This window comes from Peromyscus maniculatus, chromosome 2 (assembly GCF_049852395.1).
Source record: "Peromyscus maniculatus bairdii isolate BWxNUB_F1_BW_parent chromosome 2, HU_Pman_BW_mat_3.1, whole genome shotgun sequence".
Taxonomy (NCBI): domain Eukaryota; kingdom Metazoa; phylum Chordata; class Mammalia; order Rodentia; family Cricetidae; genus Peromyscus; species Peromyscus maniculatus.
The window spans coordinates 173123460-173151387 of record NC_134853.1 but is presented as its reverse complement, the minus strand read 5'-3'; the positions used below and the strand labels follow the sequence as shown (position 1 = coordinate 173151387).

Sequence of the window (27928 nt, the reverse complement as noted above, 5' to 3'; positions counted from 1 at the left end):
CCAGGAACAAAGGCCAGGACAGGTTGGGAAGGGCAAGCAGGAACATGCCCTGGATGACAGCAACTCCTTCCTACCTTCCTCCAAGTAACACAAACTTCAATATGTTCTGACTTGCCCCAGGCACCCTGACACCTACCTGCCCCACCCTAACCTGGAGCTGGAAGCACCTCTCCTAGTTTCAGGTTGGGGAGTGGACACAGTAAGGTTCTATCCTTTTTTCTAATAAGATGCTTTGAAAGAGAAAAAGGTTCACCGTGGATATCTGAACAGTGGGATTGGAAGCTCCTGGAGAGCAGGATGAGACCAAGCTAATGCAGACCTCGAGAGGGAAGAGACATCTGGGTGGGAAGGAATGTAAGCAAGCAAGGATATTTCTGGAACAGGAGATGTTAAGTATTTATGCTTAGAGGTAGAAAGGGGGCCCTGCAGAAACAAGGCCTTCATGTGGATACTTGACTCTGAGCCTGGAGATCAGAGAGGGCAAGGTCCCAGTATGTATCTTATTATATAGCCTTAGCTAGCCTAGAATACACTATGTAAACCAAGCTGACATTGAATTCAGTAAAGACCCGCCTGCCTCTGTCTCCCAAGCACTGGGATTAAAGGTGTGCACCACCAGATCCAAATCTGACTCCCTGGCCTCTGAGGACACCTGCACTCATGTGGACATACCCACATATACACATAATCAAAAAATTAAAATATCAGGGGCCAGAGAGATGGCTCAGCAGTTAAGAGTACTTGTTGCTCTTATAGAGGACCAGGGTTAGATTCCCAGAACCTACATGGTGGCTTAGAACCCATTTGTAACTCCAGTTCCAGGAGGTCTGATGACCTCTTCTGTGAGCACCAGGCATGTACATGATGTACATACATCCATGGAGCCAAAATACTCACCTGTATAAAATAAATAAGTCATTGAAACATTTAAAATAAAATATCAATCAGACATGATGATGCATACTTTTTTGGTGGTTGTTGTTTTCAATACAGGCTTTCTCTGTGTATCCCTGGTCCTAGAACTTGCTTTGTAGACCAAGCTGGCCTCAAACTCAGACATCCTCCTGCCTCTGGCTCCTGAGTGCTTGGATTAAAGATGTGCACCACTATGCCCATCTACTTTTAATCTCAGCACTCAGGAGGCAGAGGCAGGTGTATCTATGTGAGTTCAAGACCACCCTGGTCCACATATTGAGTTCTTGGCTAGCCAGCAAGGGCTATATAGTAAGGCCAAGGCTGAAATAAATAAACAAAAATATATAATAAAATAAATATTTTTTAATTACAAGAGTGTGGGCTCAGTAAGGAGATGATTTACAACATTTAAAATTTTTTGGACGTATTTATTTTAAACTTTATGGGTATGAACATTTTGCCCGAATGTATGTATGCGTACTATATGCCTGGTGCCTATGGAGGCCAGAAAAGGGCACCAAACCCTCTGGAACTGCAGTTAATAGAAGTTTGTGAGTCAAAATGTGAACCCTGGGAATGGAACCTGGGTCATCTGCAAGAACAGCAAGTACACTTAACCACTGAGCCAACTCTCCAGCCCCTGAAACACTTAAAAAAATTATTTTTATTATTTTAGGTGTGTGTGTGTGTAGACATATGAATATGTGGGCAGGTACCTGTGGAAATCAGAGGCATCAGATCCTCATAGAGCTGGAGTTATAGGTGATTGTGACCTGCCTGAAGTGAGAGCTGGGACAGAAGATAGGTCTTTCTATAAGGACAATATGTACTCTCTGAACTGCTGAGCTAACAGCACCTGACTTTTTTGTTTGTTTGTTTGTTTTTTGTTTTTTGAGACAGGACTGTGTAACAGTCCTAGCTGTCCTGTATCTCACTCTGTAGACCAGACTGGCCTTGAACTCACAGAGATCTGCCTGTCTCTGCCTTCTGAGTGCCTCCTGAGTGCTGGGATTAAAGGTGTGCGCCACCACTGCCCAGCATCACATCTGGCTATGCCAGGCATGCCAGTGAAAGCAAGTTGTCTGTCATGGAGAACATCACATGCCACCTGGAAAGCTGTCCAGGATTGGAAGATATTAAAAGGAAAGTTGGAAGTGACAAAATCCTATGGAGGAAACAGCCCAGAAGGGAAAACATTAGCTCATAATCTACTCATTGTCATAGCTTATGTAAATAAGGTTTAAATGCTGTACATTGTATACTTCCAGTATGAAGGCATTTTAACAATATTGGAGGTAAATGGCTGGCATTTCCCCATCATCTGAAAAGCCTGTCGTATACTTCCATGATGGATTAGATTCGGCACGGAGTAATTGCAGCTGCTGTTTATTGGGTATCTACTATCTGCCAGGCACTACCGTAAGCACTAACTGTACAGCTCTGTGCCATTCTCTTAACCACTCCACAACACGAAGTCACCTGGTGTCTTCATCTTATACCGACACCAAAGTGGGGCCTAGTTATTAGATAAGGGGAAATGCAAGGGCCAGTGCTGGGACAGAGTTGGTGGTTTGTCCCTGGATGGCAGCTATTGATGGGGGATCTGTCATAGCCAAGATCTGTGAAATGAAGCCATTGTTTGGGAGAACTGGAAGCTGGGAAAGGGCGGGCTGGGAGGAAGGAGGGCCATAGTGCTCAGATAGGGATAGCTGGGTGAGACCTAACCAGAGCACACAGGAGCTGCCTGCATTTGCCTGGCAAAGAGGTCCAACGAGGTAGTGGGGGAAACTGTGGGAGGGGTGTAGCCCTGGAGACTGATATTCAGTGTTAGACTAAACTGGACAACAGTCTACTATCTGGTGACTAGGATCTAGATATGAACTGAACCTGGGGAGGGTAAAGGATCTCTAGTCTGGGCCTGGGGGTGGGGGCTAGACCTACTGCCTACTACCTACCTATCTTAGGGAAAACATTCTTCAAGGTCCACTGCTAGGACATGAGTGAGCAGCAGGAAAGGGAGACAGAAGAGGATGAAGGAAGTACTTCAGACACAGCACCCATGCTGCCCCGAAGAAGGTCTACTGACTACCATATCTCAGTCCTGGTATGCCCAGGGTGGCCTGTCCTGGCCACCCAAGGCCTCAGGACCCTGTTGCTGCCTGGCCGAGCTCTGGTTGGGTTCCTGTTCCATCTGCTGCTACCTGGGACAGTCTTCCTGCTGGTACTGCTGCCAGCAGCTGCCATTGTCTACCTGGGATTCCTGTGCCACTCAAGGGTGAGCAGCATTGGTTAGTCCTGGGGGAGAGGGAGTCCTGTGGAGGTTCAAGTCCCTGGGATTAAAGGTGAATCTGCCCCCTTCCAGGCCTGTCCCTTTGTATGCAGAGACATACGTGGCCTCTTCTGTAACCTCCTGTTCTGCCAACATCCCGACCAGCTGCAGACAAAGAAAAGCTCTTGTTTGTTACTAAGGGAACAGCTGTCTGGCCTCCCCCAGGGCTTTCAGCTTTGTACCAGGAGGCACCAGGGCCTGGTCAGTGAGGTTGAAGTGGAGACGGAAAAATAAACTTCACCTGTACTCAGTGCTCTCACTCCTCACACCCACACACATACGGCCCTTCCCAAACCCTCTTGACCTGGGCTGGGCTTCCCCACCTGTGGAGGGGGCTATGGCTTGATCTATAATACATGGATGGTCCCTCTATTCCTTTCTGTGGCTTCTGGTGCGGGAGAGAAATGATGCTAGCTGGTGACTACAGCTGGAGCTCACTACCAGCTGTCAGCACAGGGAAGGGCCATGGGAAAGAACCGGGTTGGGAGAGCCAGGGAAATTCTCTGAGCCTTTCCTTTCAGGAAGCCCTACCTGGGCCATTTATAGTCTGTGTACCAGATCTCCCAAACAAGCTTCAACACTGCTTGGCCCAGAACAACCACAGCTCAAGCTAACTCTCTTGGTTGTGTTCTCACAATTGCTGTTCCACAGGGCCCCACCTCAAGGCCTTCCAGCCCCGCCCCTTCTGTCTCTAGGCCCCGCTTGGTTCTCCAGGCCTCAGGCCCGGGTCCTTCCTCACGACAGCACCACTCTGGTGCTTCTCGGCGCGGCCACACGCCTCTGCTGTCCACAGGTTCATCCAGCCCCGGGGCCACGGTGCCGAGCGCTGCTCTCAGACCGCGGCTCTGCAGCGCTCATCGTGCTGGGATTCCTCTCCCTGCCGCCGCTCCTGGTGCTCGCCTCCGCCGCCCGCTCCCTCCTGGCCCGGCGACTACGGCCTGTGCCGCCTACCCCCGCGAGGGCCCCTGCACCGCCGAGATGCAGCAGCGAAGAGGGTCTGGCGGGCGACAGCCCTGACGAAGAGAAACAGCTCTGTGCCTGGGTCTGATGCCTCAGAGGCGTCTCGGTGTCGAGAGCCCCGCCTTGACCCCTATAAAGTGGACGGGTGGAGCGGCTGCCTCTGGGCTCTGAGCGCAGTGCTCGAAGTCGCCAGGAGATGGCAACCGGATCCCTTAGACCAGGGTGGCGCTTCTCAGAGGAGGGAGGTGGTCCTCTGAGAAGGTGCCCTGGGCTCTGCTCCCTCACAAAGCGAATGCCCTCCATTCCCTCCTGTGCTCAGCAGCCAGCTTTGCGGATATCTGTGTCCCCCAAAACAGTGCTAGTTCTAGAAGCTCCAGGATGACCAGTAACAACCGGATTTCATGACTTACCTTGAGACTCAGCTTGAGGACAAGGCTCATTTGGGTCTATGGTCAAAATATTACCAGGTCAGGTTTCAGGTGAGATCTAGGATTAGTAGCTCAGCGGAAGTCCAGGGTCAGCAATCTGCTTGTTTTTTAATATATACTTTATTTTATGTTGATTGGAGTTTTGACTGCAAGTGTATCTGTGTAAGGTTGTCTGTCCCCGAGCCCTGGAACTGAAGTTACAGACAGGTGTGAGCTGCAGTATGGGTACTGGAAATTGAGCACGGGTCCTCTGGAAGAACAGACAGGGCTCTTAGCCCCCCAAGACTCAGTTTGTTTTCAGGGTCAGGTACCAATGTGTATCCAGAACTGGAGCTCAACCTCTGACCAAGGTTCTTTTCTTTTGAGACAGGCAGCAGGGTAAAAGCTCAATTTAACAGTGTGGGTAATTTTAAGGTTTGTCTTTGCGTTTGGCAAGCTACAGCTTTACTAACAATTTCCTATGTATGGTTAAATTATCATCCTCCTCCCTGTTTGCTATCTCCTCTTCCTCCTCCTGCTCTCCTTCTTTCTCTTCTTCTTCCTCCTCCTTCCAGGTTCTCATCATGCTAGAACTAGAATATCTTATTTATTTTAATTTTTTTTAGTAGTCCTGGGATGGAATTCCAAGCCTTATACATGTTAGGCAAGCACTCTACCACTGAGCTATATCCTCAGCTCTGGATATGTTTTTAAATTTTTGTTTGTTTGTCTGAGACAGGGTTTCTCTGTGTAGCCCTGGCTGTCCTGGAACTCACTCTGTAGACCAGGCTGGCTCAAACAGAGATCCGCCTGGCTCTGCCTCCTGAGTGCTGCAATTAAAGGCGTGCATCACCACTCCTGGCTAATAATTTTTTTGTTTTATTTTATTTTGTTTTCTAGACAGGGTTTCTTTCTGGCTGTTCTGGAACTAAATCTGTAGACCAGGTTGTCCTCAAACTCAGAGATCCACCTGCCTCTGACTCCCAAGTGCTGGGATTAAAGATGTGTGCCACCACTGCTCAGCAAAGATTTACTATTATTTTATTTTTTAACTTTTTATTGATTCTTTGTGGATTTCACATCATGAACCCCAATTGCATTCATTTCCCCATCCCTTCGTATCCACCCCCACCCTTGCAACCGCCCCCCCCAATAAAATAAAATATAAAAGAAAAAACCCAACTCGTCATGGAAGCTGTAGTGTGTCACAGTGAGTCACACAGTGTGCCCTTTAAGTCCATACATCCTTGCTTGCAAGTGTTCATTGCAATGAGTCACTGGTCTAGTTCCAGGCCTCTGGCTTCTGCTACACTGTTAATAGTGGGAACACACTGGGACTCCTCTTGGATATCCTGTTGTTGCCCTGTGTCTGGAGATCCTGCAGCTTTGGATTTGCAGGACTAGCTCCTTCACATGCTCTAGCAGTTCATAGAAGGGGTGGGGGTGGGGGTGGGCCAACTCATAGCCCTGGTTCTGGATCTGGGTGGTAGCTGGATTGGTCAGCCTGCCAGCTCTCCCTCATTCTCACCACCAGGTCACCCTCTTCAGTACTGCCCCAGCTAGCTCACCCAATGCTGCAGGCAGCAAGGGGCAGGGGCAGTTCTCTTGCTCTCAGGCCCTCAGGGCTGGCCTACTCACACCCACACCACCAGGGGCCAGCTCTACTGTGTTGCCCAGGTGAGTTTCAGGGCCCAGCCTCCTGAGTGCTGCAGCTGGTGAGGGGCAGTCAGCTCTCCTGCTCTCATGCCGCAGGTGGCAAGGGGTAGGGAGCTGGAGGAAGAGCATCTTTCCTTCTCTCATGCTACCACATGGCAGATGAGGTGTCAGTGAGGCCAGCTCTCTCACTCTCATGCCCTCAGGGCTGGCTCACCTGCCCTCCCTCCCCCAACAACAGTTTCAGCTTTACTGTGCTGCCCTTGGGGCCCGCCATCAGGGTCAGCTCTACTGTGCTGCCAAGGTGAGGTGCAGGGACAGCTCTCCTTAGTGCTGCTGCCAGTGAGGGGCAAGGGCAACTCTGTGCAGCTTTTGGATATTAACATGATCCCAGGGGGCAGTCCAGACCAGGGACATACACATGGCCTTTGGTGGTGACATGGGCCATGGACATCGACACAGACACCTGCTGCGGTATGGTCATGGACCCAGACATGGCCCTCAGCGGCAGTATGAGCTGGGATTTCACTATGGTCTTAGGTGGCTTCACAGGCTACTCACATCAGGCTGTTTCTCTCCACCTTCTTCAGATCCACTTCTCATCATAGTGTTCAAACCGTTCTTCTCTTTCTTTACCATCTCTCTGCCCCATACGTGCACATCATAGTGGCTTGTGCTGTGGGTGGGCCATGTGTTGGGCAGGGTCTCTAGGTGTCTTCTTTTTGCCCACTGCATGGCAGCAGGCAGGGCCTCTGGGTGTCTTCAAGTGTTTGTCCAACCCAAAGCTTCCAAAGGAAATAAATTTCTGGCCAGTTAGATACATCACGGTAAACTGTAGTTCAACATGGAGTTGTCCAATCTCGTGGCTGAACCACCACCACAACCAACTAGAGAGATTAACAAATAGGCCAATGATGAGAAGTAAATTCAGCAGGACGAATCCAGTCAGTTGTGGGTCTCCATACTGCAGGTGCTGCTCTTCTCCTGGGCTAAGGTGCAGCTCTGGGAATCGCAGCAACTTGTACAGTGGTCAGTTTTCTCAAAGGAAGAAGGCACAGACCCACTAGCACCTGGGTTTGTTACTGGCTGAATTGATGGGCAGTGCAATTCACCTCTCCCAAGGAGCAAGAACAAGCACCTTTTTTTTTTTTTTTTTTTTTTGCTTGTTCTCCAGTTTTGCCTCACTTCATAAAGCACAAACTGCTTATCTTCCATTTCTCCACATATTTCTTGCTTCTATCTCTCCCATCACTCCACCACTTGCTTATCACTTCCCATAGCTCCCAGCTGGGCTCAGGGCTGTGGTATTGTCTTTGTGCTTCCCAGAGTGCCTAGATGGCATGGCTGACTTCAACCCACAGATTTATTTTTTAAATTTTACATGAGGACCAGGCTGGCCTTGAGTTCAGGGATCTGCCTCCCAAGTGCTGGGATTAAAGATGTGTGCCACCATACCAGGCTAAGCCTTGAGCATTTTGGGGTTTTTTGTTTGTTTGTTTTGCTTTGTTTTTTGGGGTTTTGTTTGTTTGTTTGTTTTGTTTTGTTTTGTTTTTTGTTTTTTCAAGACAGGGTTTCTCTGTGTAGCTTTGCGCCTTTCCTGAAACTCACTCTGTAGGCCAGGCTGGCATCGAACTCATGAGATCCACCTGCCTCTGCCTCCCAAGTGCTGGGATTAAAGGCGTGCGCCACCACCACCTGGCTGCCTTGAGCATTTTAAACAGAAATTCTATCATTTATTATACCACAGAATGAGCCCTCCAACTCCCCTTCCCCAAAGTCCTGGTTATTTATAATGCCAACCCATATCTGTGATGATTGTAAGGAACTGCTCTGGTTAGTTTTTTATCAATTTGATACAAGCCAGAGTCTTTTGAGAAGAGTGAATCTCAACTGAGAAAATGCTACCAGAATGGCCTGTGGGCAAGACTGTGGGACATTTTCTTGATTAATAATTCATGTAGGCCAGGCGTTGGTAGTGCACGCCTTTAATCCCAGCACTCGGGAGGCAGAAGCAGGCGGATCTCTGTGAGTTCGAGGCCAGCCTGGTCTACAGAGCGAGATCCAGGACAGGCACCAAAACTACACGGAGAAACCCTGTCTCAAAAAAACAAAAACAAACAAACAAACAAATAAATAAAAATAATTGATGTAAGAGGGTCAAGATCATCTAGAATGGTGCCTGCCACCCTAGGCATGTGGTTCTGAGTAGTATAAGAAAGCAGACTGAGCCAGACAGTGATGGTGCATGCCTTTAATCACAACACTCGGGAAGCAGAGGCAGACAGATCTCTGTGTGTTCAAGGCCAGCCTGGTCTACAGAGTGTCAAGTTCCAGGACAGGCAAGGCTACACAGAAAACCCTCAAAAATCAAAAAGGAAGGAAGGAAGGAAGGAAGGAAGGAAGGAAGGAAGGAAGGAAGGAAGGAAGGAAGGAAGGAAGGAAGCAATCTAAGCAAGCCATGAGGAATAATCCAATAAGCAGTACTCTTCTATGGCCTTTGTTTCAGTTCCTGTCTCCAAGTCCTGCCTTGATTTCATTCATTGATGTAATGTGACCTGAGAATTATAAAATGAAATAAACCCTTTTTTCCCCCAAGTTGCTTTTGGTTGTGATGTTTTATCACAGCAATAGAAACCTAAGCTAGACACTGTCTTAGGATAGTTTCTACCAGAGACAAAGAAAGCGGTTAGCCTAGGCCCCTTGTAGGGTACTAGTTTCATAATCTTTGATATAGAGTACTCACTCACCTTTCCCCCTAGACCTCAGGATTTCTCTTTGTCTCTGTGTTCAGAAATTTCACTTTTCTTTTACTTTTTTTTTTTATATTTATTTATTTATTTATTTATTTATTTACTAGGTATCCAGCATGTATGACTGTAGGCCAGAAGAGGGCACCAGATCTCATTACAGATGGCTGTGAGCCACCATGTGGTTGCTGGGAATGGAACTCAGGACCTTTGGAAGAGCAGTCAGTGCTCTTAACCTCTGAGCCATCTCTCCAGCCCGAAAATTCACTTTTCTATCTGTTCCCTTCAATATCCTGGTTGCTCTTACTGTTTGTTACTGATTTTGTTTTGTTTTGTTTTGTTTTGTTTTCCAAGACAGGGTTTCTCTGTGTAGCCCTGGCAGTCCTGGAACTCACTTTGTAAACCAGGCTGGTCTTGAACTCAGAGATCTGCCGGCCTCTGCCTCTTGAGTACTAGGATTAAAGGTGTGTGCCACCACTGGCCAGCTTATTACGTGTGTGTGTGTGTGTGTGTGTGTGTGTGTGTGTGTGTGTGTGTGTGTACATGTATGGGAGTGCATATTCAACAATGTGTCTGTGTAAATCAGAGGATAACTCTTAGGACTTGGGGGTTCCAAGGAAGCTCAGGTTGTCAAAATTGGTAGCAAGTGCTTTAACCCTTGAAGCCATCTTGCCGGTATGTTGGTTTGGGTTTTTGTAATGTTTAATTTTGGGAGGCAGCTTTTGAGTTATATATGTCCTTGTAAGCCCAGCAATATAACAGGGATGAAGAGATGGCTCAGTGGTTAAGAGCACTGGCTGCTCCTCCAGAGGTTACAAGTTCAATTCCCAGCAACCACAGGGTGGTTCACAACCATCTATAGTGGGATCTAACACCCTCTTTCTGGCATTAAGGTGTACATGAAGATAGAGCACTTGTATACATAAAACAAATAAATCCTTTTTTAAAAAAAATATGTCAGGCGGTGGTGGCATACGCCTTTAATCCCAGCACTTGGGAGGCAGACACAGGCTAATCTCTGTGAGTTCAAGGCCAGCCTGGTCTACAGAGCGAGTTCTAGGAGAGGCTCCAAAGCTACAGAGAAACCCTATCTCAAAAAAAAACAAAAAACAATCCCAGCAATATATTAAAAACATGATCATTATAATTCACCTGGAATCTCATTGTAACAGACTTTTTTTTTTTAAATTTTAACTTTTATGAATCTATGTAATCCAGGTTGGTCTAGAACTCATGATCATCCTGCCTTAGTCTCCCAAGTACTGGAATTACAGGAATATACTACCATGTCCAGATCTTTAAAGGATCTAGCACATTGTTTTGCCAGTGTGGCTCAGCCTGTAACCAGCAGGGTCAGAGCTCAGCCTAAGACCAGGATTGAGCTAATTTTGTGGCCTCAAGCATAGTCCAGTGTGCGGCTAGCTCAGGTCTATTGGGTGTCTTGGGGTTTTCCAACCTTCATCTGTGTCAGCTTTGATTTCTTTCCTGATGAGACAGAGTGACGGAGTCGGCTGGTTTCCAAGTTTCCAAGGTTTCCAAGCTGCCCAGGAGTGCTTCCTCTGGAATGAGACGCCTTCCTTCTCCTGCCAGGAGCTAGTCTGGCCACCCCCAGAGGCTGAAAATGAAGACTCTCCTGGGAAGCCCTTGGCTAAGGATTGGATCTGCCTGGCCCCAAAGTCATCAAAACAACAGCTGGGCCTGGTGGGGGTTGGGAGGTGACTGTAGAGATCAACTCCTAAGCTTAAGTGGCTGCTAGCTGGGTGAGGAACTCTGTCATAGCAGCTGTCTGAGACATTCTGTTTCTGAAAGGTGTTTCCCAGCTTCCCAAGCCCATCTTGAAGCCTTGGGTGTCCTCCAGGTGGCCCTGGGAAAGTCCAAGGGGGGTAATGGGATGACCTACTTTAGCCCAATCTTTCAGATTTTCTTCTCATTTATTATATTTTATTTTTCCTGGCGTGTTTCCAAAGGAACTCAGTTGCAGGGCATGCTGGTTTATGATTGCAATCTTAGCACTAGGGAGGCTGAGGCAGAAGAATTGCTGTGAGTTTGAGGCCAGCCTGGGCTATAAAATAAGATTCTGTAAAAAAAACAAAACACCATTGTGCTGTGAAATGGAGCTGGGTAGCAGGGTATAGCCTAGTGTTTGTGTGAGGCAGAGAGATGACCTAGATTCCATTCACAGCATCACAAAAAAAAAAAAAAAAAAAAAAAAAAAAGAAAAAGAAAGAAAGAAAGAAGAAAGAAAAATAAAAATGACTGTGGAGATTGTAGGAGGTCTGTGGAAGTGTGGAAGAGGTCTAGGGTCTGTATTTAGCTGTGAAGAACACAGCTGTGTCATCTGGTAGAGAAGCAGAGCCTGGGTACTGAGGAAATGAGCTAGCTCACCACACAGCCAGGTGCAGATCTGGGGTCATTGCTCCTTCCTAACCCTCTTCAGAGGTCCTAAGGGCACCTGCTGTCTCCACCACCGTACGGACAGGTCCCTGAAAGGGGGTTTTGGACTAAAGGGAAGAGTGAGCCTGGTTCTTCAGTCATAACGTCCGCTTTCCATTCCCTGAGGTAATCACTGGCATTTGCCTAGCCTACTGTCCCCTGCCTTGGCAGTAATCTGTCTGGGCCCCACAAGTGTGAGCTCAAGACAGAAACATTACTTAGGAACTAGAATCCTCATGTCTAGACTCTAGCTTGAAAGTCCAGAGAAGCCTCATTCTCCTAAGGGCCTCTATCTCCCACCTCCCCTCCACTTCCTCAGGGCTACAGAGTTAAACTTCAAGGTGAGCTAGCCAAGATCTCCATGTAGGGGATGCTCCTTCCCCAGTAACTGAGGGCCTGCCTTATAAAAGGGAGCCTGGCTAGGGCATGCATACATGTATGGCTGTGTCCTGTCCATACTCCTCTTATGCTTTGTGTGGGGGCATCACCACAGGTGAAGACTGGGTTCAGTGAGATTCCCACTTCACCTAAACTATGTATTCATTCACAAAGTATTTGCAGACATGCCCTCGGACAGTGCCAGCCAGGGGGGCCCTGGGTTTAGCCAGTTTTGTCCATCCAGCTTCAGGTCTGTGCCTAAGCTCTAGCCTTGCTCCCCTCCCAGGCATGTGGGTTGGCTTTGGCAGAGGCAGGAGCTGAGCTGGGAGTGGAACAGGCAGAGCTGGTGCTGGCCCTGAGAGCTGAGGCCACTCCTCTGCTTCTCTTAGGTCCCCACCGCTGGAAGACTCCCTTTCAAGACTACTTGGACCTTCCTTGGGATGGGACAGGAACCTTGGGTGACTTCTTACAGAAGCATTTCAGCCAGGACCCAAAGCTGGGGGTCCCATGTCAAGATGGAGTGTTACTGTTCAGCTAATGGCATATTTGGGGTTTACAGTCTATCTCTGATGGCTGTTGTTGTTGTTTTTTCTTTTTCTTTTTTTATTTTTCAAGACAGGGTTTCTCTGTGTAGCTTTGCGCCTTTCCTGGAACTCACTTGGTAGCCCAGGCTGGCCTCAAACTCACAAAGATCCGCCTGCCTCTGCCTCCCAAGTGCTGGGATTAAAGGCGTGCGCCACCACCGCCCGGCTGATGGCTGTTTTTCTAGAATCATGGAGTCAGCTGTCCTTGCCTCACCTCTACACCCTCCAAACTTCTCCTAATACTCAGAATCCCATCATCCTCCCCACGGTCTGAAGGCCGCATAGCCTGACCTGCTTCCTTTGTCCCAGCCCGAGCATCCTGCCACGGACATGTACTCTTCCCCACAGCTGTCCAGGTCTTGGCACTTGTTGTTGCCTCTGCTTGTTAAGTTTATCCTTCTCGTAGCTCCTGCCACCGGGTCCCCATTGACTCCCTTATCTCACACAATTACACCTTTTTCAGGGAAAACAAGTAGCCTTGTGTATTAGTTACTTTTGTGTAGCTGTGACCACAACAGTACAACTGATAGGAACAACTTAAGGTTTGCTTTAGCTCAAGGTCTCAAGATGTTTCTTGGTGGGGAAGGCAATGGTAGAGCAGCTCAGACCATAACAATGGAATGGAAGGTTCTTCAAATCACAGCAGACCAGGAAGCAGAGAACAGCAACATGAGCCAGTAGCTGGTCTTTAATTCTCAAAAACCTGCCCTTAGTTAGGCACATCCTCCTAAAGGCTCACAGACTCCTAAAGTTTCATGGACTCCCAACAAAATACCACTAAAAGGGAACAAGTGTTGAAAACATGAGTCTGGGGATCATTTCAGATTGAATCATAACACCTAGCATGGAGCTTTCCTGCTCAGTCCTCATTTGGCAGTACTGGGAAGACAGGGTTTGGTACAGTGCCTTGCGTCCTCAGTGCAGAGATTGGGGTTATAGACTGGGTAAATAAAGGGAGTGGTTGCATTCACCCTATGCTCAGGCTACTCACCAAGCCATTTGTCTTCCCTCCCACTCTAGCAAGGAAAGCGATTGGGGTCAGCTCTGGTCCCTGAGGGTGAAACAGGACCCTAGGTCTTCAGACCCAGTCCTCAGGCTCTAGAACTTGCCCTACCAAAGCTGGTCTAGAAGAAAGTATAATAGATAGCAGGAAGGAGCTGAGAGCCCTGATGCTCTTGGCTGCTCCTTGACTGCTGCTGTGAGATGGGGTCATAGGGTCCAGGCTCACCCCATTCCACTGCCCCAGGCCTCCAACAGCTGCTCCCACCGTGTCCTAGTTCTGTGTTCCGGTGTGTGCTTGGGTTTTCATGTTAGATACAAATTACATGACAAGTGGGACAATGGTGGTGCACACCTTTAACCCCAGCACTCAGGAGGCAGAGGCAGGTGGGTCTCTGAGTTCAAGGCCAGCCTGGGCTACAAAGCCAGTTCCAGGACAGCCAGGGCTACACAAAGAAACCCTGTCTTGAAAAATCCCACAAAAAAAAAAAAAAAAAAAAAAAGAGAAAGAAAAAGAAAGAAAGAAAAAAGAAGAAGAAGAAAAATGACATTTCAGAGCATTTCAGCCTGGTGGAAGTGGGAGAAGTTTCCCCCTTGGCACTCATCCCAGTTAGCTCTAACTTGATACAGCCCAGAGTCATCTGAAAAGGACATTTCAATAGAGGGATCCTCAGATCAGATTGGTCTGTGGGGGATTTGTGTGTGTGTGTGTGTGTGTGTGTGTGTGTGTGTGTGTGTGTGTGTGTGTGTGAATTGTAGGAGGACCCAGAGCACTATGGGCTGTACCATTACCTGAGCAAGTGATCAGAGGCTGTAAGACAGCCAGCTAAGCATGAGTCACTGAGCAAGCCAGCAGTGTTCCTCCGTGAACAACAACATGACAAACTGCAGCAGCTCAGTTCTGTCCTTGTGTGGGGTCAAGGGTCAGGTCAGAGGCCCCAGGAGCTGCCCTTTCCCCGGGGTTGAACATGACCACAGCCATCTGTGGACAAAAGGCCCTTCTTCTCTGGAGAACCCTGACTGTGGGAGGAAAGGAACATTCCCTAGGGTCCTTGGTTGAAAGCAGGGGCACTCTGCTAAGAGCAGTGCCTCTGGGTTTCAGGAAACCCCTCCACCTGCCTGCAGACAGACAGGGCAGGCCAGCTGCTCCAGGAAGTAAGACACAGGGACTCTCTGTTCTGAGCCAAAGCCATTGTGGCAGGATAGACTTAGCATTAAGGGCTGTCTTTCCTTTGGGGTTCCTAGGTTGACAGGAACAGTCAGGGGCAGTCCCTGGAGACCGAAGACTGAGGGGTCAAGGTCACCCTGGCCTGGGCTATCTTTGCCTGTGACGACATTTCTGCCCTTTCTCCTTCCCTAAACCTATCTCCCACTAGAGGAAAGGCTTCTGGACTATTCTGTTTGTTCTTCTTTTGGTGTCCATCCCCCCTAGGATGTCTGTGTGTCTTTTGGAAGTGGGAAGCACTGCAAGACAAAAGGATAAGATTTTTCTGGTGGCTGATCAGGGGGTAGGGATGATGGGAAGGGTGTCCCAAGGGATTTGGCAGCAGAAGCAGTTCTGCCTGAGTTCGGTTCAGGCAGGTAGCCCAACTTGGACAGGGCTGGGTGGAGACTGGGTCTCCTGTGCCCTCTCCGTCTGATGATGAGGCCAGAGGAAGGAGGGCAGCTGCTTCCTCAAGGGCTGAGTCACAGCCAAGAAGATCTGCTCACTTTTTCCAGAAGGGATGGAAACAGGGCAGGCTGAGGTGTGACTATAGGCCTGAGGGCTACGAACCTCTGCTTCCTACAAGACCTAGCTCCCTGGAAGAGCAAGCCTGAGATAAAATGGTTCTTCTGGATGCCCCCCCCCTCCAGCCCCCTGTCCCCTGTCCTCTGCTTGTTCACAATGCCATCTCCACAGCAACCTGTGTATTGGGAGCTGGAGGTTAGTTGGTGCCCCCTGGGAGGCACACTCTTTGAGGGACTCACACAGACTGTTCCCATCCTCAAGACTCAGGCAGAAGCATCAAGCACTTTCTAGTCCATTCAGAGGCCTGAGGTCTGTGGAGTGAAGCCAACACCCACTGCCAAGATTCCCGGCAAGGGGGTGGGGGACGGGCAGCAGTACATAGCTCTTACTTGTTCCTGCAGCAAGCTTCTCAGGCTCAGCCGCATTGCTTCCTTTTTTAGGCAAAGCCAAACTCAGGCACAGTCCTCAAGGCCCCACAGTGTCTCACCTGCCAGAAATGGAGGAAGGAAAACCATTGAGTCCTATCCGTCCTCCCTGCTGAGCATCCTCTTGCCGCCAAGAGTGGGAAGGGAGGGGACATCCTGCCAGACAACCCCCCCCCCATGTGTGCCTCCACCCTGAACACTATAGTTACTCCACAGGAAAGCGTCTTAGGAGGGCATCAGTCTTGCAGCCCTCTTGAAGGGCTCAGTGTCCTTTGGTCTGGGTTTGGCTTTGACTGCAGGAGCCAGCTCTGGATCATCAGTGGGTCTCTGGTCCTGCTGGGGTCTGACCTGGGCGTAGCCCCAGGACCCCATTTGGGTAGTGTATAGGAAAGCAATAGGCTACCATGGTCACACAGAATAGCTTCTGACTGCCTGGCTTCCCCTTATGTCTTTTCCTCCAAGAATTCGGGTGAGAGTGCTGGAAAGGGAAGCTTCTTATATGATCTTGTCTCCTCTTAAGACAGTGTCCTTACTGGTCAGTCTTCAGAGAAAACCTGCTGCTCCTCCAGCTTGTAGTCAAGCTGGGTCCTTGTTGAAGGGAGGTTGCTTCTTTGTATAGCCCCACTTCTAAGGCTGTCTTTGCCCTGACTTCAGGCGTTTTGCACATCAGGAACTGTGAGGAGCTCTAAGGGAAGAAGAGAGAGGTGAAGAATATGGAGGACACATTATCACAGCCTGCAAAAGAGAGATGAGAATGTCAGCGCATGCCCACATGTATGTGCTTTTGTGGCTGTTGCGTGTCATCGCAAGTCTGGGACCGCTGAGGCGCGCATCGCTGTGCAGTCCATGCAGATTGGCCTTTGAGCGAGCGACAAAGTGCACGCACCTCCCCAGCAGGGGCGTGGCCACAAAAGTAGGTGTGGCTTCTCAGAGGTGGGTGGGCCTGCCTCACGGTAGGAGGGCAAGTTAGCTGCCAGCTGCGGTCAAGAGCCCGCCACTCCATGCACGATGCTGTTCTGGACTGCGCTCAGCCTGGCTTTGAGTTTGCGGTTGGCACTGGCGCGGAGCAGCGTAGAGCGCAGTAAGTGTGGTGAAACCCGGATTCCAATTCCTGACAGCCCTTCGGCTGCTGCCCACGCGGGTCATGACTGTCCAGGTGCAGCCGCCGGACGAGTGGGCGGGAAGGCCGGGGGAGCGGGTGGGGCACACGGCTGCACCCTTAGCCACCTGCGGTGGGCGCTCCCAGGCACTCGGTGACTCAACTGAGCCAGCACTGGACATAGAGCGCGGAGGCCACGGTCTGCCCCGCCCCGTCCCGCCCCGCCCCTCAGGCCTGGATAGTGAAGATGTTTAAGAGGCCTCCCTGCCTCAGTTTCCTTACCTTTGAAAGGTCCCTCAGTAGAAAGGAGGTAAGAAGATTGGAATGGTCCCACAATGAGGGAGAAGCCTCAAAGCCGGGATTAGAATCCAAGCACCCTGAGAGCCCCTGCCTACTTGAGACTTAGGGATGGAAGGTCTCATCCGTAGGTACCTTGAGTACTGATCAGTATCACCGGCTGGAAGAAACCGCAATAAAAGGAAAGGCTCACTGGATAATGGTTGGGCCCTCAGGCCGTTTCGGGTGAATATATCCTGCTTTCTTGGTACAAATGAAGCAGAGAATGAAGGATAGAGGCGGAGAGGGGTGATGTCATCTGTAACTGGGGTCAGGATTCCAGCCTGGCCATATGATGGGTGGGAAGGGCTGTACAGAGTTTTGTCTTCCCCATCCCTTCACTTTTGCTCTCCCATCCTCCTGTGTTGTCTCCATTGCTGTGCATGTCGGAGCCCATGGCTTCACCTGGAAACTGAGCTACCTAGCTTAACTCCATCCTGGAGGTGGCCCTTCTGAAAATTAAGTCTAAGGAGAGCAATGCATGTGACTCAGGTCCCTTCAGACCTAGGCCTGAGCCCTTGGCTCCACCTGTATGAGGTATCTATTGAGGACAGTGTCCGCACTTGTATAAGGAACATGAGGGCAGCCCAGGGTGCCCTGGGTACATGGCCATTGTACAGTCGGGAACCACTGGAGAGTGTGGGCCTTTTGTTGGCTAATAACCCCATTCTGGGGATTCTACTACCAGTATCTTTGGGCAAAGGCAAGCATATACTTCAGGGAAATCCAGGCCTTTGGGGGTGGTTCTGCCCTGGGCATGGGGCTGTCTGGGGAGCTACCACCTGGACTGAACCCTTGTCTTTTCCTCTAGGTGCCACAGCATCAGCCCCCCATGGGGACCTGTTGTTCCTGCTGGACAGCTCAGCCAGTGTGTCACACTATGAATTCTCAAGAGTTCGGGAATTTGTGGGGCAGCTGGTGTCTGCAATGCCTTTTGGCCCTGAGGCCGTGCGTGCTAGCCTGGTGCACGTAGGGAGTCAGCCATACACAGAGTTTACTTTTGACCAATACAGTTCAGGCCAGGCTGTACAGGATGCCATACGTGTCGCATCCCAGCGTATGGGTGACACCAATACAGGCTTGGCACTGGCTTATGCCAAAGAGCAATTGTTTGCTGAAGAAGCAGGTGCCCGGCTAGGGGTTCCTAAGGTACTGGTGTGGGTGACAGATGGCGGCTCCAGTGACCCCGTGGGTCCTCCTATGCAGGAGCTCAAGGACCTGGGTGTCATCGTCTTCATTGTTAGCACTGGCCGGGGCAACCTGTTGGAGCTGTTGGCGGCTGCCTCAGCTCCCGCTGAGAAGCACCTACACTTTGTGGATGTGGATGACCTTCACATCATTGCCCCAGAACTCCAGGACTCCATTACTGGTAGGTGGGAAGAGCCAGGGCCTGTGAATCCCTAGCTGACAGCCAGCTGCAGAGGGAGGGTCTGAGTTAAGACATCAGGGGAAACTCATGAGCCTGAAGCCCTTGTGGATACAGCAGTGGGGAGGTGGTCCACATGTTCTTTTCATACTGTCCAGGAACACACTCCTTCTGGGTGCCTTCATGAACCCTGACGTCTGGGCTATAAAGGGACTATGGCAGGTCTGAGTGACCACTTCAAGATGGGACTCCCTGGTCTGTATAGGCCAATGAACTGAGGGCTACTTTGGGTGGAGTGTGTGTGAAGGGCTTAGTACAGATAAAGGAGGTCCAAGGCTCCCCAGGGGTCTCTGTGGCATCGTGTGCCTTTGTATGTGTCCAGGGGCCAAATGGCTTGCCAGGCTCACCATTCCTGGAGAAAGGAGAGCCAAGTAGGTCAGGGATTGTCTCCTACAGAGTCCAGGCTCTACCATGGTAGGGAGCCATAGTCAGGAATGGGTTTGAGCTGGTATTCTTTCACTCTGGTCCATTGTGGGGACTGCTGGGGAAGCCAGAACAGGGAATACACTGTAGGAGCTTGGTACCACCTTTCTTCTGGATCTCCAAAGCTGATCTCCCAAAGAGAAGGGGCTAGAGACTAAGGGCTCGTTGGTTGGCTTATCCTCTGGTAGGCACTGAAAAATGCTATTACTCCAGGGTAGCCTTCTTCTTCTTCTTTTTTTTTCTGATCAAGCTGCAAATTTTATTCTCCTCAGCAAGGCTTATATATCATGGTAGCCTTCTTACCAAGTCTCTTACTGTGGGTTAATCATCTACACTAAACAGGAAGGGGTTGGTCTGTTGGTTGCAAAGGGTGAAAGATCTGCCTCAAGAGATTCCTCAGGGACATCACCTGGTAGCCCCTGGACCAAGAGGCCCAGATGAACCTGGAGGGGGCAGGAGAAAAGGCTGTCATCAGAAATAAATACTAGGGTGGGACACCTGTAGCTAAGGTCAGAATCTGAATGGGAGTCCGGGCAGGAAAGTGAGTGCCCAGCTGACCAAACTTAGCACCCTGCCTCATCAAGGAAGAAAGCCAAGGTATGGATGGGCTACCCAGCCTTATGTGAATACTGATCAGATGGATGACCATATGTTTGTTGCCATAAGCCCAGGAGCCCCCTTTCCACTCTCTTGAATAGGAAGGTCTCTCCCTCTCCCTAATCTTAGGTCCAGCCGCTCCCGGGGTTACCACATTTGCATTGTTCCAGGTGCCACTAACATGTAGTCTCACATCTCCTGGCTGCAGCCTCTGGTCTGTTTTCCTCCTTCACAACTGTTCAGAACATGGCTCACAACAGATTTTTGTGCCAACCACTCAGTCTTGGGGAGCTGGTCCTCTGTTCTTAGATAATACTGTGGACCTTGCAACCTTGGAAAGACTCTCATTCAGGTTGTTTTTCTGTGAGGAGTAGCCACTATATCTTACAGGTTTGGATTTGAGGATGAAATAAATAGGCAGGAAAGATTATGATGGGCCTGGAGTTGGGGACTGTACTCTGTTCCTCCACTAACCCAGTCTTTAGTCATTAGCACCTGCTGCTAGTGAATAACCACCTGGCTCCTGCCTCTTCTCAGCAGAAGGCCTCACCGGTCTTACCAGGGCTCCAATCTTGGGTCCTCTCCAGATCAGTGAGAGCCCCACTCGGTGACACAGAGAAGGCCACTTCTGTTCCCTGACCCCAGGACTATCCCATTCTTAGATGCCATGCGGCCACAGCAGCTTCGTGCCTCGGAGGTTATGTCCAGTGGCTTCCGCCTGTCCTGGCCGCCCCTGCTGACAGCAGACTCTGGTTACTACGTGCTGGAGCTGGTGCCCAGTGACAAACTGGCAGCCACAAGACGCCAACAGCTGCCAGGGAATGCCACCAGCTGGATCTGGACCGATCTCAACCCAGACACCGATTATGAAGTAGCGCTGCTGCCTGAATCCAACGTGCGCCTCCTGAGGCCCCAGCACGTGCGAGTACGCACGCTGCAAGGTGAAGCAGGCGTACCTCATGGGAGGGCAGGGTGGCATGCAGGGGTGCCCCTTCAATCAACCACCCTCTTCCTCCGCAGAGGAGGCCGGGCCGGAGTGCATCATCATCTCGCATACCAGGCCGCGCAGCCTCCGCATAAGTTGGGCCCCCGCGCTTGGCCCGGACTCCACTCTCGGCTACCATATACAGCTCGGGCCTCTGCGGGGCGGCTCCCTGCAGCGCGTGGAGGTGCCCCCTGGCCACAACAGCACCACCATCCAGGGCCTGACACCCGGCACTACTTACCTGGTGACTGTGACTGCCGCCTTCCGCTCTGGCCGCGAGAGGGCGCTATCGGCTAAGGCCTGTACGGCCTCTGGCGAGCGGACCCGCGTCCCGCAGTCTGTGCGGCCGGAGGCCAGACCGCCAGAGCCGTGAATTGCCTGCCCCACCCACCCGAGAGTCCCTCTTCCCTAGCCCAGTGAGGGAGGCGCCGCCGCTGCCAAAACCGAGGTTTTTCTCGGGGGTGGGATGGGGTGGAGGGGGTGGGGAGATAGGGTGCAGGTCCTGCCTTTGACCCGCGTGACTCCTCCAGTCGTTTTCCTACTGGTCATGCTGGGCACCGTCCTCGCTTGACTCCCGGGAACCCAGTGGCAAGCCTGGCACGCGCAATGGCAATCCTCTCCGGTTGCCAGTGGAATTGCACACAGTGGTCTCTGGGTAGCATTTGGCGGGGAGATGGACAGTGTCTGAGGACAGGTTAAGGACATAAGATTCAGGACAAGCATTCAGGAGAGGAGGCCACGGGATCTTATACCTGTGCCAAAGACCGGGTCCTCTGGTGGCGAGGACTCCACATGGCTTGGAGGAAGTGCCCAGGACCATTCAGGTCCTGTCTGTGCATAGACAGTGGTGGAAGACAGGGAGGGGAGACTGGTCCAGGAAGGATTCCCAAAGGCTTCCTGAGGGAAAGGAAGGCCAGGGAGGAGTATCGGGAGGCTAAAGATGTTGCCAAGTAATTTCTATCAGGATCCTCTACCAGCCTGGAGGCCAGGACCTGTCAGGGACACTGGCCCTGCCTTCGTGCCTGCGACTGGCACTAGGCCCTGCTATCAGTGCCTGGGATGCAGTCTTTTCTTCGCAGGAATGGGATAAGACCTTGGCATTTAAGATTTTGGGCATAGGAGACCCCCTGCTATGACAGGCTCTAAGAGAGGCTAGTGTAGGAGCTTCATAAGGGACAGGAACAAACAACACTCCCCAGGAAAGGCTCACTCCAAGGACTCTGCAACATCTAACCCCAAGGGGTCATGCTGATGAGCTACCTTCTGTCCTGACCTCCTACCCTGGGGCTTCTGACAGACAGCTAAAGGTAGTCAGAAACAGGCTTCCCCTCAAGTCCCTATGTAGACAGAGCCTCTCCTCCCAGAATCACCAGCCCCAACCCAAGCTTACTTTGTCTTTTTCCCCACTAACGACCCAGACTCTAAAATACAGTCAAGTCAGTTATAAACTGTGCCTGCAGTCTCATTAAAATGCTTTATTTTTCGAGCCGGGTGGTGGTGCACACCTTTAGTCTCAGCACTCAGGAGGCAGACAGGTGGATCTCTGTGAGTTTGAGGCCAGCCTGGTCTACAGAGTGAGTTCCAGGACACCCAGGGCTTCACAGAGAAACCCTGTCTTGAAAAGGACAAATAAAAAGTTTATTTTCCCCCAAACTCTCCCCAACTGTGTACACATGTGGGCAGCATGAAAGTTTGGCTGTCCAGTGTTTGCTGTGTCTAGGGAGGAAGGGGGCAGGTCTGCGGCACCTGTACTCTCATCATTCGGCCTGCCGCTCCGCTGTGTACCAGGGCCTCACTTCTGCAGCCCAGGATCTACTTTTGGAGGAGTGTGAAGTAGTTCAAGTTGCTGCTGTTACAACTCAGAGGACAGGAGGCCTGACTTTACAGGGTAGTCCCCATCACAACCTGTGGTCCACAGTCCACTGCCCAGCCCTCTACTTACATATCCTCCCTGCACTACTTTGGCTACTCTAGTGAATCCTAGGAGTTAAAAGTATTGAGAGATGTGGGATGCGCTTTGGGGCCCTACACTGTCTGAGCCAAGCAGTGGTGATTTTCTTGAGAATTTGCTTACCACCATTTCCCAATAACCCGAGAGAGCATTGTAGGGCTCACCCTGACATCCAAAGGAACACTGCCCATGCACCGAATGTGTTGTGCATTTGTGGGAGGTAGCTGCTTTTGTGATGATGCTTTAGATACAGGGCCCTAGTCTGCTGGTGGAACAGAAGAAGCCTCTCGTGGTGGTGGAGATCGATTACCTCTCCATGCTCCCTTGTTAGGCCCAGGAAGCCTGTGTATGCACCTACAGGCTTCATGCCCACATCCTTACCTATTGATCAATTTCCTCTGACCTCAGTTACCAGTCCAGGGTCTGAGGCTATCTATCTGCATTCAGGACAAAGATTCAGGTTTGGCATGTTTACCCCACACCCCCCTAAAGCACAAAAGTTCCTCCAAGCCATTTGTGTTTCCCATTCTGTTCTCTAAGATGATTGTAGGTCAGCGTGTATTGGCCACTGAAGAAAGCAGTTTCCCTTCCATACTAAGTCTCCAGGCCTGGTTCACAGAACACTAAATAGATGGCAGAAGAGTACCAGAGGGTCATTTCTTTGAGTTGGTATTCTTCTCCTTCTTCTATCCCTATTATTCTTAGGTTTGGTCTTTTCATGGTGTCCCAAATTTCCTGGACGTTTTGTGTTATGACTTTTTTGTCTTTAGTGTTTTCTTTGACTGACGAATCTATTTTCTCTATCATGTCTTCAGTGTCAGAGATTCTCTGTTCCATCTCTTGCAATCGGTTGGTTATGCTTGTTTCTGTAGTTCCTGTTCGTTTTGTCAGGATTTCTATTTCCAGCATTCCCTCAGCATGTGTTTTCTTTATTGTCTCAAATTCATTTTTCAGATCTTGGAATGTTTCTTTCATCTGTTTAATTGCTTTTTCTTGGCTTGATTTGATTTCTTCCCATTTTTTGTTCGTTTTTTCTTCCATTTCTTTAAGGGAGTTTTTAATTTCCTCTCTAATGGAGTTTTTCATTTCCTCTTTAAGGGAAGTTTTTATTTCCTCTTTAAGAGAGTTTTTCATTTCTTCTTTAAGGAAAGTTTTTATTTCCTCTTTAAGGTAGTTTTTCATTTCCTCTTTAAGGAAAGTTTTTATTTCCTCATTGAGGGAATATTTTATTTCTTCTTTAAGGGCCTCTATCATCTTCTTAAAGTCATTTTTAGGGTTGATCTCTTCTGTTTCTTCTGTCATGGTATGTTTAGGTCTTGCAGGTGTAGAATCACTAAGTTCTGATGTTGCCATATAGGTCTTTATGTTGTTGCCTGTATTTTTGCACTGGCGTCTACTCATCTTTTCCTCTGTGCGATGCAGGTGGTGTCTGTGTCTGAGAGTGCCTCTCTTGTTCTAATTTTTAGTCTTGGTTTAGTAGGGGTTCTTAGTTAAATTGGTGCTATTGGGCTGTTTCTTCAGGGACAGCTTATTTCAGTCGGTGAATTATATACTTATGATTCTTGTGATCTGGTTTGGTGACTGGGTAGCACCTTCTTCTGTGTTCCCAGGTCACGTTTTGTTCATTTGTCAACTCCTCAGCTGATCTTGTTTCTTCAGACTTCAAACTGTAGGCATCTGAATCCTCTCCCAGATGGGTTTCAGCTGAGCAGGGTAGTCTCACCAACACCTCCAAGTTGTTGGGTTTCACAGGATCAGCAGTTGGGCCCTGGGTTGTCCCCAGACGGAGTGTCCAGACTCGCCCTAGTTCCGACCCACGGAGATAGCCTCTTCCCCAAGTGTTGGGGCTAGGGGCGTCCCCGTTCCAAGTTGTGTCCGCCCCTCTCCGTCTCCGGGCCTGTCCACCCCTGTGGTCCACCGCCACAGGCCCACCTGCGTCCACTTGTCTCCACCGCTGGGCCTGTATGTCCCTGTCAGCTGCTGCTGGGTCTGTCTACCTCTGCGGGCGGCCAATGGGCCTGTATGTCTCTGCCGGCTGCCACCGCGGGCCTACCTACCTCTTCTTGTCACTGCTGCCGGGCCCATCCACCTCTGTGAACTGCCTCGGGGCCTGTATGTCTCTGCCGGTTGCTGCTGGGCCTGCACGTCCCTGTCGGTTGCTGCCACCGGGCCCTTCCACCTCCGCAAGTCGCCGACCTGCGTCTGCCTGTCTCTACCGTGTGGCCTGTCCACCTCTGTGGGCCGCCCGCCAGGCCTGAATGTCTCTGTCGGCCGCCGCTGCCAGTCCTGGCCACCTCCGTCTGCTTATCTCTGCCACAGGGCCTGTACACCTCTGTGGGCTGCCGCTAGGCCTGAATGTCTCCGCCAGCTGCCGCTGGGCCTAAATGTCCCCGTCAGCCACTGCCACCGGACCCGTCCACCTCCGCGGGCCGCTGCCACAGGCCTACCTGCGTCTGCTTGTCTCCGCCCCAGAGGGTCATTTCTTAGTGGTTATGGTAGCTTCTGCTGACAGCTAAAACTCACGAGAATCTGAGTGACAGAGCTCACTCAAAATATACCCACTATCCTGAGAAAGCAGAATGGGCAGGAGTAACATATCTGATAGCCAGAGTCCACTCTCCACAAATGCTTGGTATAAGCTCATCTGGACCTAATGCCAGCACCATCTATTTTCAGGTGGTAGAGGTGAAAGCCTGCACTCTACCTACATACCATGGAACACCTCTACCACAGTCCTCATCTCAGAGGATCTGCCCTTCCATTGTCCTAGGCATGTCTTAAGTCTCTGAATTTAGTATACATTTCACTATTACAGAATTTAGTATATATTTAGTATATACTGCAGGCCCTGAGGAAGTCTACAGGAAATAGGTTTTAAATTTTATTTATTATCGTGCGTGTATATGATGTATGTGTATGTGGGGGTTGCATACCTGCCACAGTCCACATATGGAGATCAGAGAGAACTTTATGGAGTTGGTTCTCTCATTCCACTTTTACTTGGATTCCAGAGTTTAAATTCCAGTTGCCAGGCTGTGTGATAAGCATCTTTATCTGATGAGCCATCTTGCTAGCCCCAGGAAACAATTTAGTGGGATGAGATTTTCCTATGAGCTGTTTGCTACACAAACACTTCCTCTGACTCCAACTCTATTCTCTCAGTGTCTAGGATGATGAGCAGTGGCAGATTCCACCAAAAACTTAACATATAGACCATAATGGCCATTCTGTTTCTCAGTATGTACCAGAACACCAGAAAGGGCTATTCTGTGGTTGCTCCTGGTTGAGATCCATGTGAAATGAAGTACCTAGGAAGCTGGTGGGCAGAACTGAGAATATCCTGGATATGATGAGGAGACCTCAGGGGAGGCTGCTATAAGCGCTAGCACCCATGTACTTGTAGCCACTTCACACTGCAGAGGATAGTAGTGCTAAAACCTGCATGCTGTTCTTGATGAGGTCTTGGCTCTCTAGCTTTTAAAGTTCTTTGAATAAAGCTGTTTGTGAGAAGGCCAGATGGTGGGATAGTCTGGAGTCTAGGTCCCCAGGAAGTGAGTTGTTCAAAAGAGTGGCTGTGCAGTTAAAGACTACTCAGTATATCTACTAACACCTTGGAGCTGGGCCAACTCTATAGTATCAGCAATAAAAGGCTGTTAAGCCCCCAGAAATGTAGCCTCCTGCTGGGGAACATAGGACACTGTAGGAAACCTGAAGCTGAGATGCAATAACTGTGTCTCTCCTGCTTTTTCCTGAGATGGAAGTGCTCCTTTCGCTACAAAGTGAGTTCTAGGAAAGGCGCAAAGCTATACAGAGAGACCCTGTCTCGAAAAACCAAATAAATAAATAAATTAATTAAATTAAATAAAAAATAAAACAAATATTTTGTTTTTAAAATTTATTTATTTTTGAGACAGGGTCTCTCTATGTAGTCCTGGCTGTCCTGGAGCTCAAAACGTTGACCAGCCTGGCCTGGGACTTGGAGATCCACTTGCCTCTCCCAGTGCTAGTGTTAAAGGGCAGTGCCACCAAGACTAGCTAAGACCATTGTTTGTTTGTTTGTTTTTGTTTTTTGAGACAAGTTTCTCTGTATAGTCTTGGCTGTCCTGGAACTCTCTGTAGACCAGGCTGGCCTCAAACTCAGACATCAGCCTGCTTCTGCCTCCCTAGAGTTGGGATTAAAGGTGTGTGCCACCATGCCAATTTTTAAAACAGAAAAAAAGGGGCAGAGGCAAGCAGATCTTGGAGTTGGAAGTAAGCCTGGTCTACAGAGCTAGTTCTAGGACAGCCAGGGCTACACAGAGAAACTCTATCGAGAGAGGGAGAGAGAGAGAGAGAGAGAGAGAGAGAGAGAGAGAGAGAGAGAGAGAGAGAGAGAGAGAACAGCCAATTAATGTCGTATTTTCCCTTGGAGGGGAGTGTGGTGAGATAGGGGTACCAGACAGAACCCAAGCTATGGCTGTCCCAGCTTTCAGGTGGGAGCAGGACCCACTTGAGACAGTGTTGTGGGAGTTGTGAAGTTTCTGGGCAGAAGTAGGGCAAGAATAATCACCAACTGCTCCTACCACAAAAGCCAGTTAGCTCATTGCAATTAAAGCTTTTTAAAGATGTAGCCCTCAGGGGCTAGAGAGATGAATCAGGGGTTAAGAGAACTGGCTGTTCTTGCAGAGGATCTGAATTCAGTTCTAGCACTTACATCAGGCAGTTTACAACTGTCTCTGACTCTAGCCTGGGAGATACAACACCTCAATGGGGAACCTGTACTCACATGCACACAACCCTACATACAACTAAAAATGATAAAAATAAAACTTAAAAGAGATCTTCATCCAAATTAAAATAAAAAGAACCCCCCCTTCCAATCCCACCTCTCCTGCCTTTATTCCAGCAGGTGGCAGCAGTCTGCCTGCGATGCTGCAAGAAGGAACTAGAATCCATGTAACTGCACGTGTGCAGCTCTGCTCAGTGGAGGCTGGAGCCATGGGCTGCTCTGTGCTTCCAAGGCCTGGAACTTCACCTCTACTCTCAGTTCTGATCAGTCACATCTGCCACAAAGGCTTCTGAGCTCTTCATAGACAGTTCCTAAGGGGCCCACCCACAGCACCTCCTGGCGCATCCAAGGACACAAAGACACACTGGTGGCCATGGACTTTAAAAAAGTAGAGTATCTGAAAGCCGGGATCAAGGCCACTCCCATAATGACCCCACATGATCCTGGAAGATGTATATCAATGGAGTCAACTTCGGGGACTCTGTGGGAACTCTCAGCTTGGTAGTCTGCAGGTCCATCTGACCAGAGTGGCTGATTTGAGGTCACCATAAGCAAGTAACTATTTACTTAAAAACAACTCTCACGTAGGAATGTGAGCTACTTCAGCTAATAAGAAAGTTTGGGTTCAGTACTAAGCCATTACTGTCCCAGGCTATCATCATAAATCTGTCATCTCTCTGAAACACTGCATCTATAAGACTGGAAGCCCTGCTTTGGTGGATCTAGCAGGCTGAGGTTCCATTCTGGAAGGCCAGTCTGGGCAGGATTTTTTATCTACTGGGTT

The 27928-nt window shown here is 49.8% G+C and overlaps 2 protein-coding genes and 1 long non-coding RNA gene across 3 annotated transcripts; 2 read left to right on the top strand and 1 right to left on the bottom strand.

Moving 5' to 3' along the window:
- The first annotated feature begins 2911 nt into the window (after positions 1-2911).
- Positions 2912-5793, top strand: Tmem278 (transmembrane protein 278). The gene is made up of 2 exons (XM_042272322.2): positions 2912-3190; positions 4038-5793. Exons 1-2 carry the CDS (start codon positions 2912-2914, stop codon positions 4290-4292), a joined length of 534 nt encoding a protein of 177 aa, XP_042128256.1. The 3' UTR covers positions 4293-5793.
- A 2785-nt stretch (positions 5794-8578) lies between these two features.
- On the bottom strand, positions 8579-20137 carry LOC143272084 (uncharacterized). Its single transcript, XR_013049529.1, has 3 exons — positions 20000-20137; positions 16941-19286; positions 8579-16244 (listed from the first exon to the last, which is right to left on the bottom strand). It is a non-coding gene; the product is annotated as an uncharacterized LOC143272084 (long non-coding RNA).
- On the top strand, positions 16477-21873 carry Vwa1 (von Willebrand factor A domain containing 1). Its single transcript, XM_006992368.4, has 4 exons — positions 16477-16640; positions 17806-18363; positions 20103-20381; positions 20461-21873. The coding sequence occupies exons 1-4, from the start codon at positions 16568-16570 to the stop codon at positions 20796-20798; spliced, it is 1248 nt and encodes a 415-aa protein (XP_006992430.1). The 5' UTR covers positions 16477-16567; the 3' UTR covers positions 20799-21873.
- The last annotated feature ends 6055 nt before the right edge of the window (positions 21874-27928 follow it).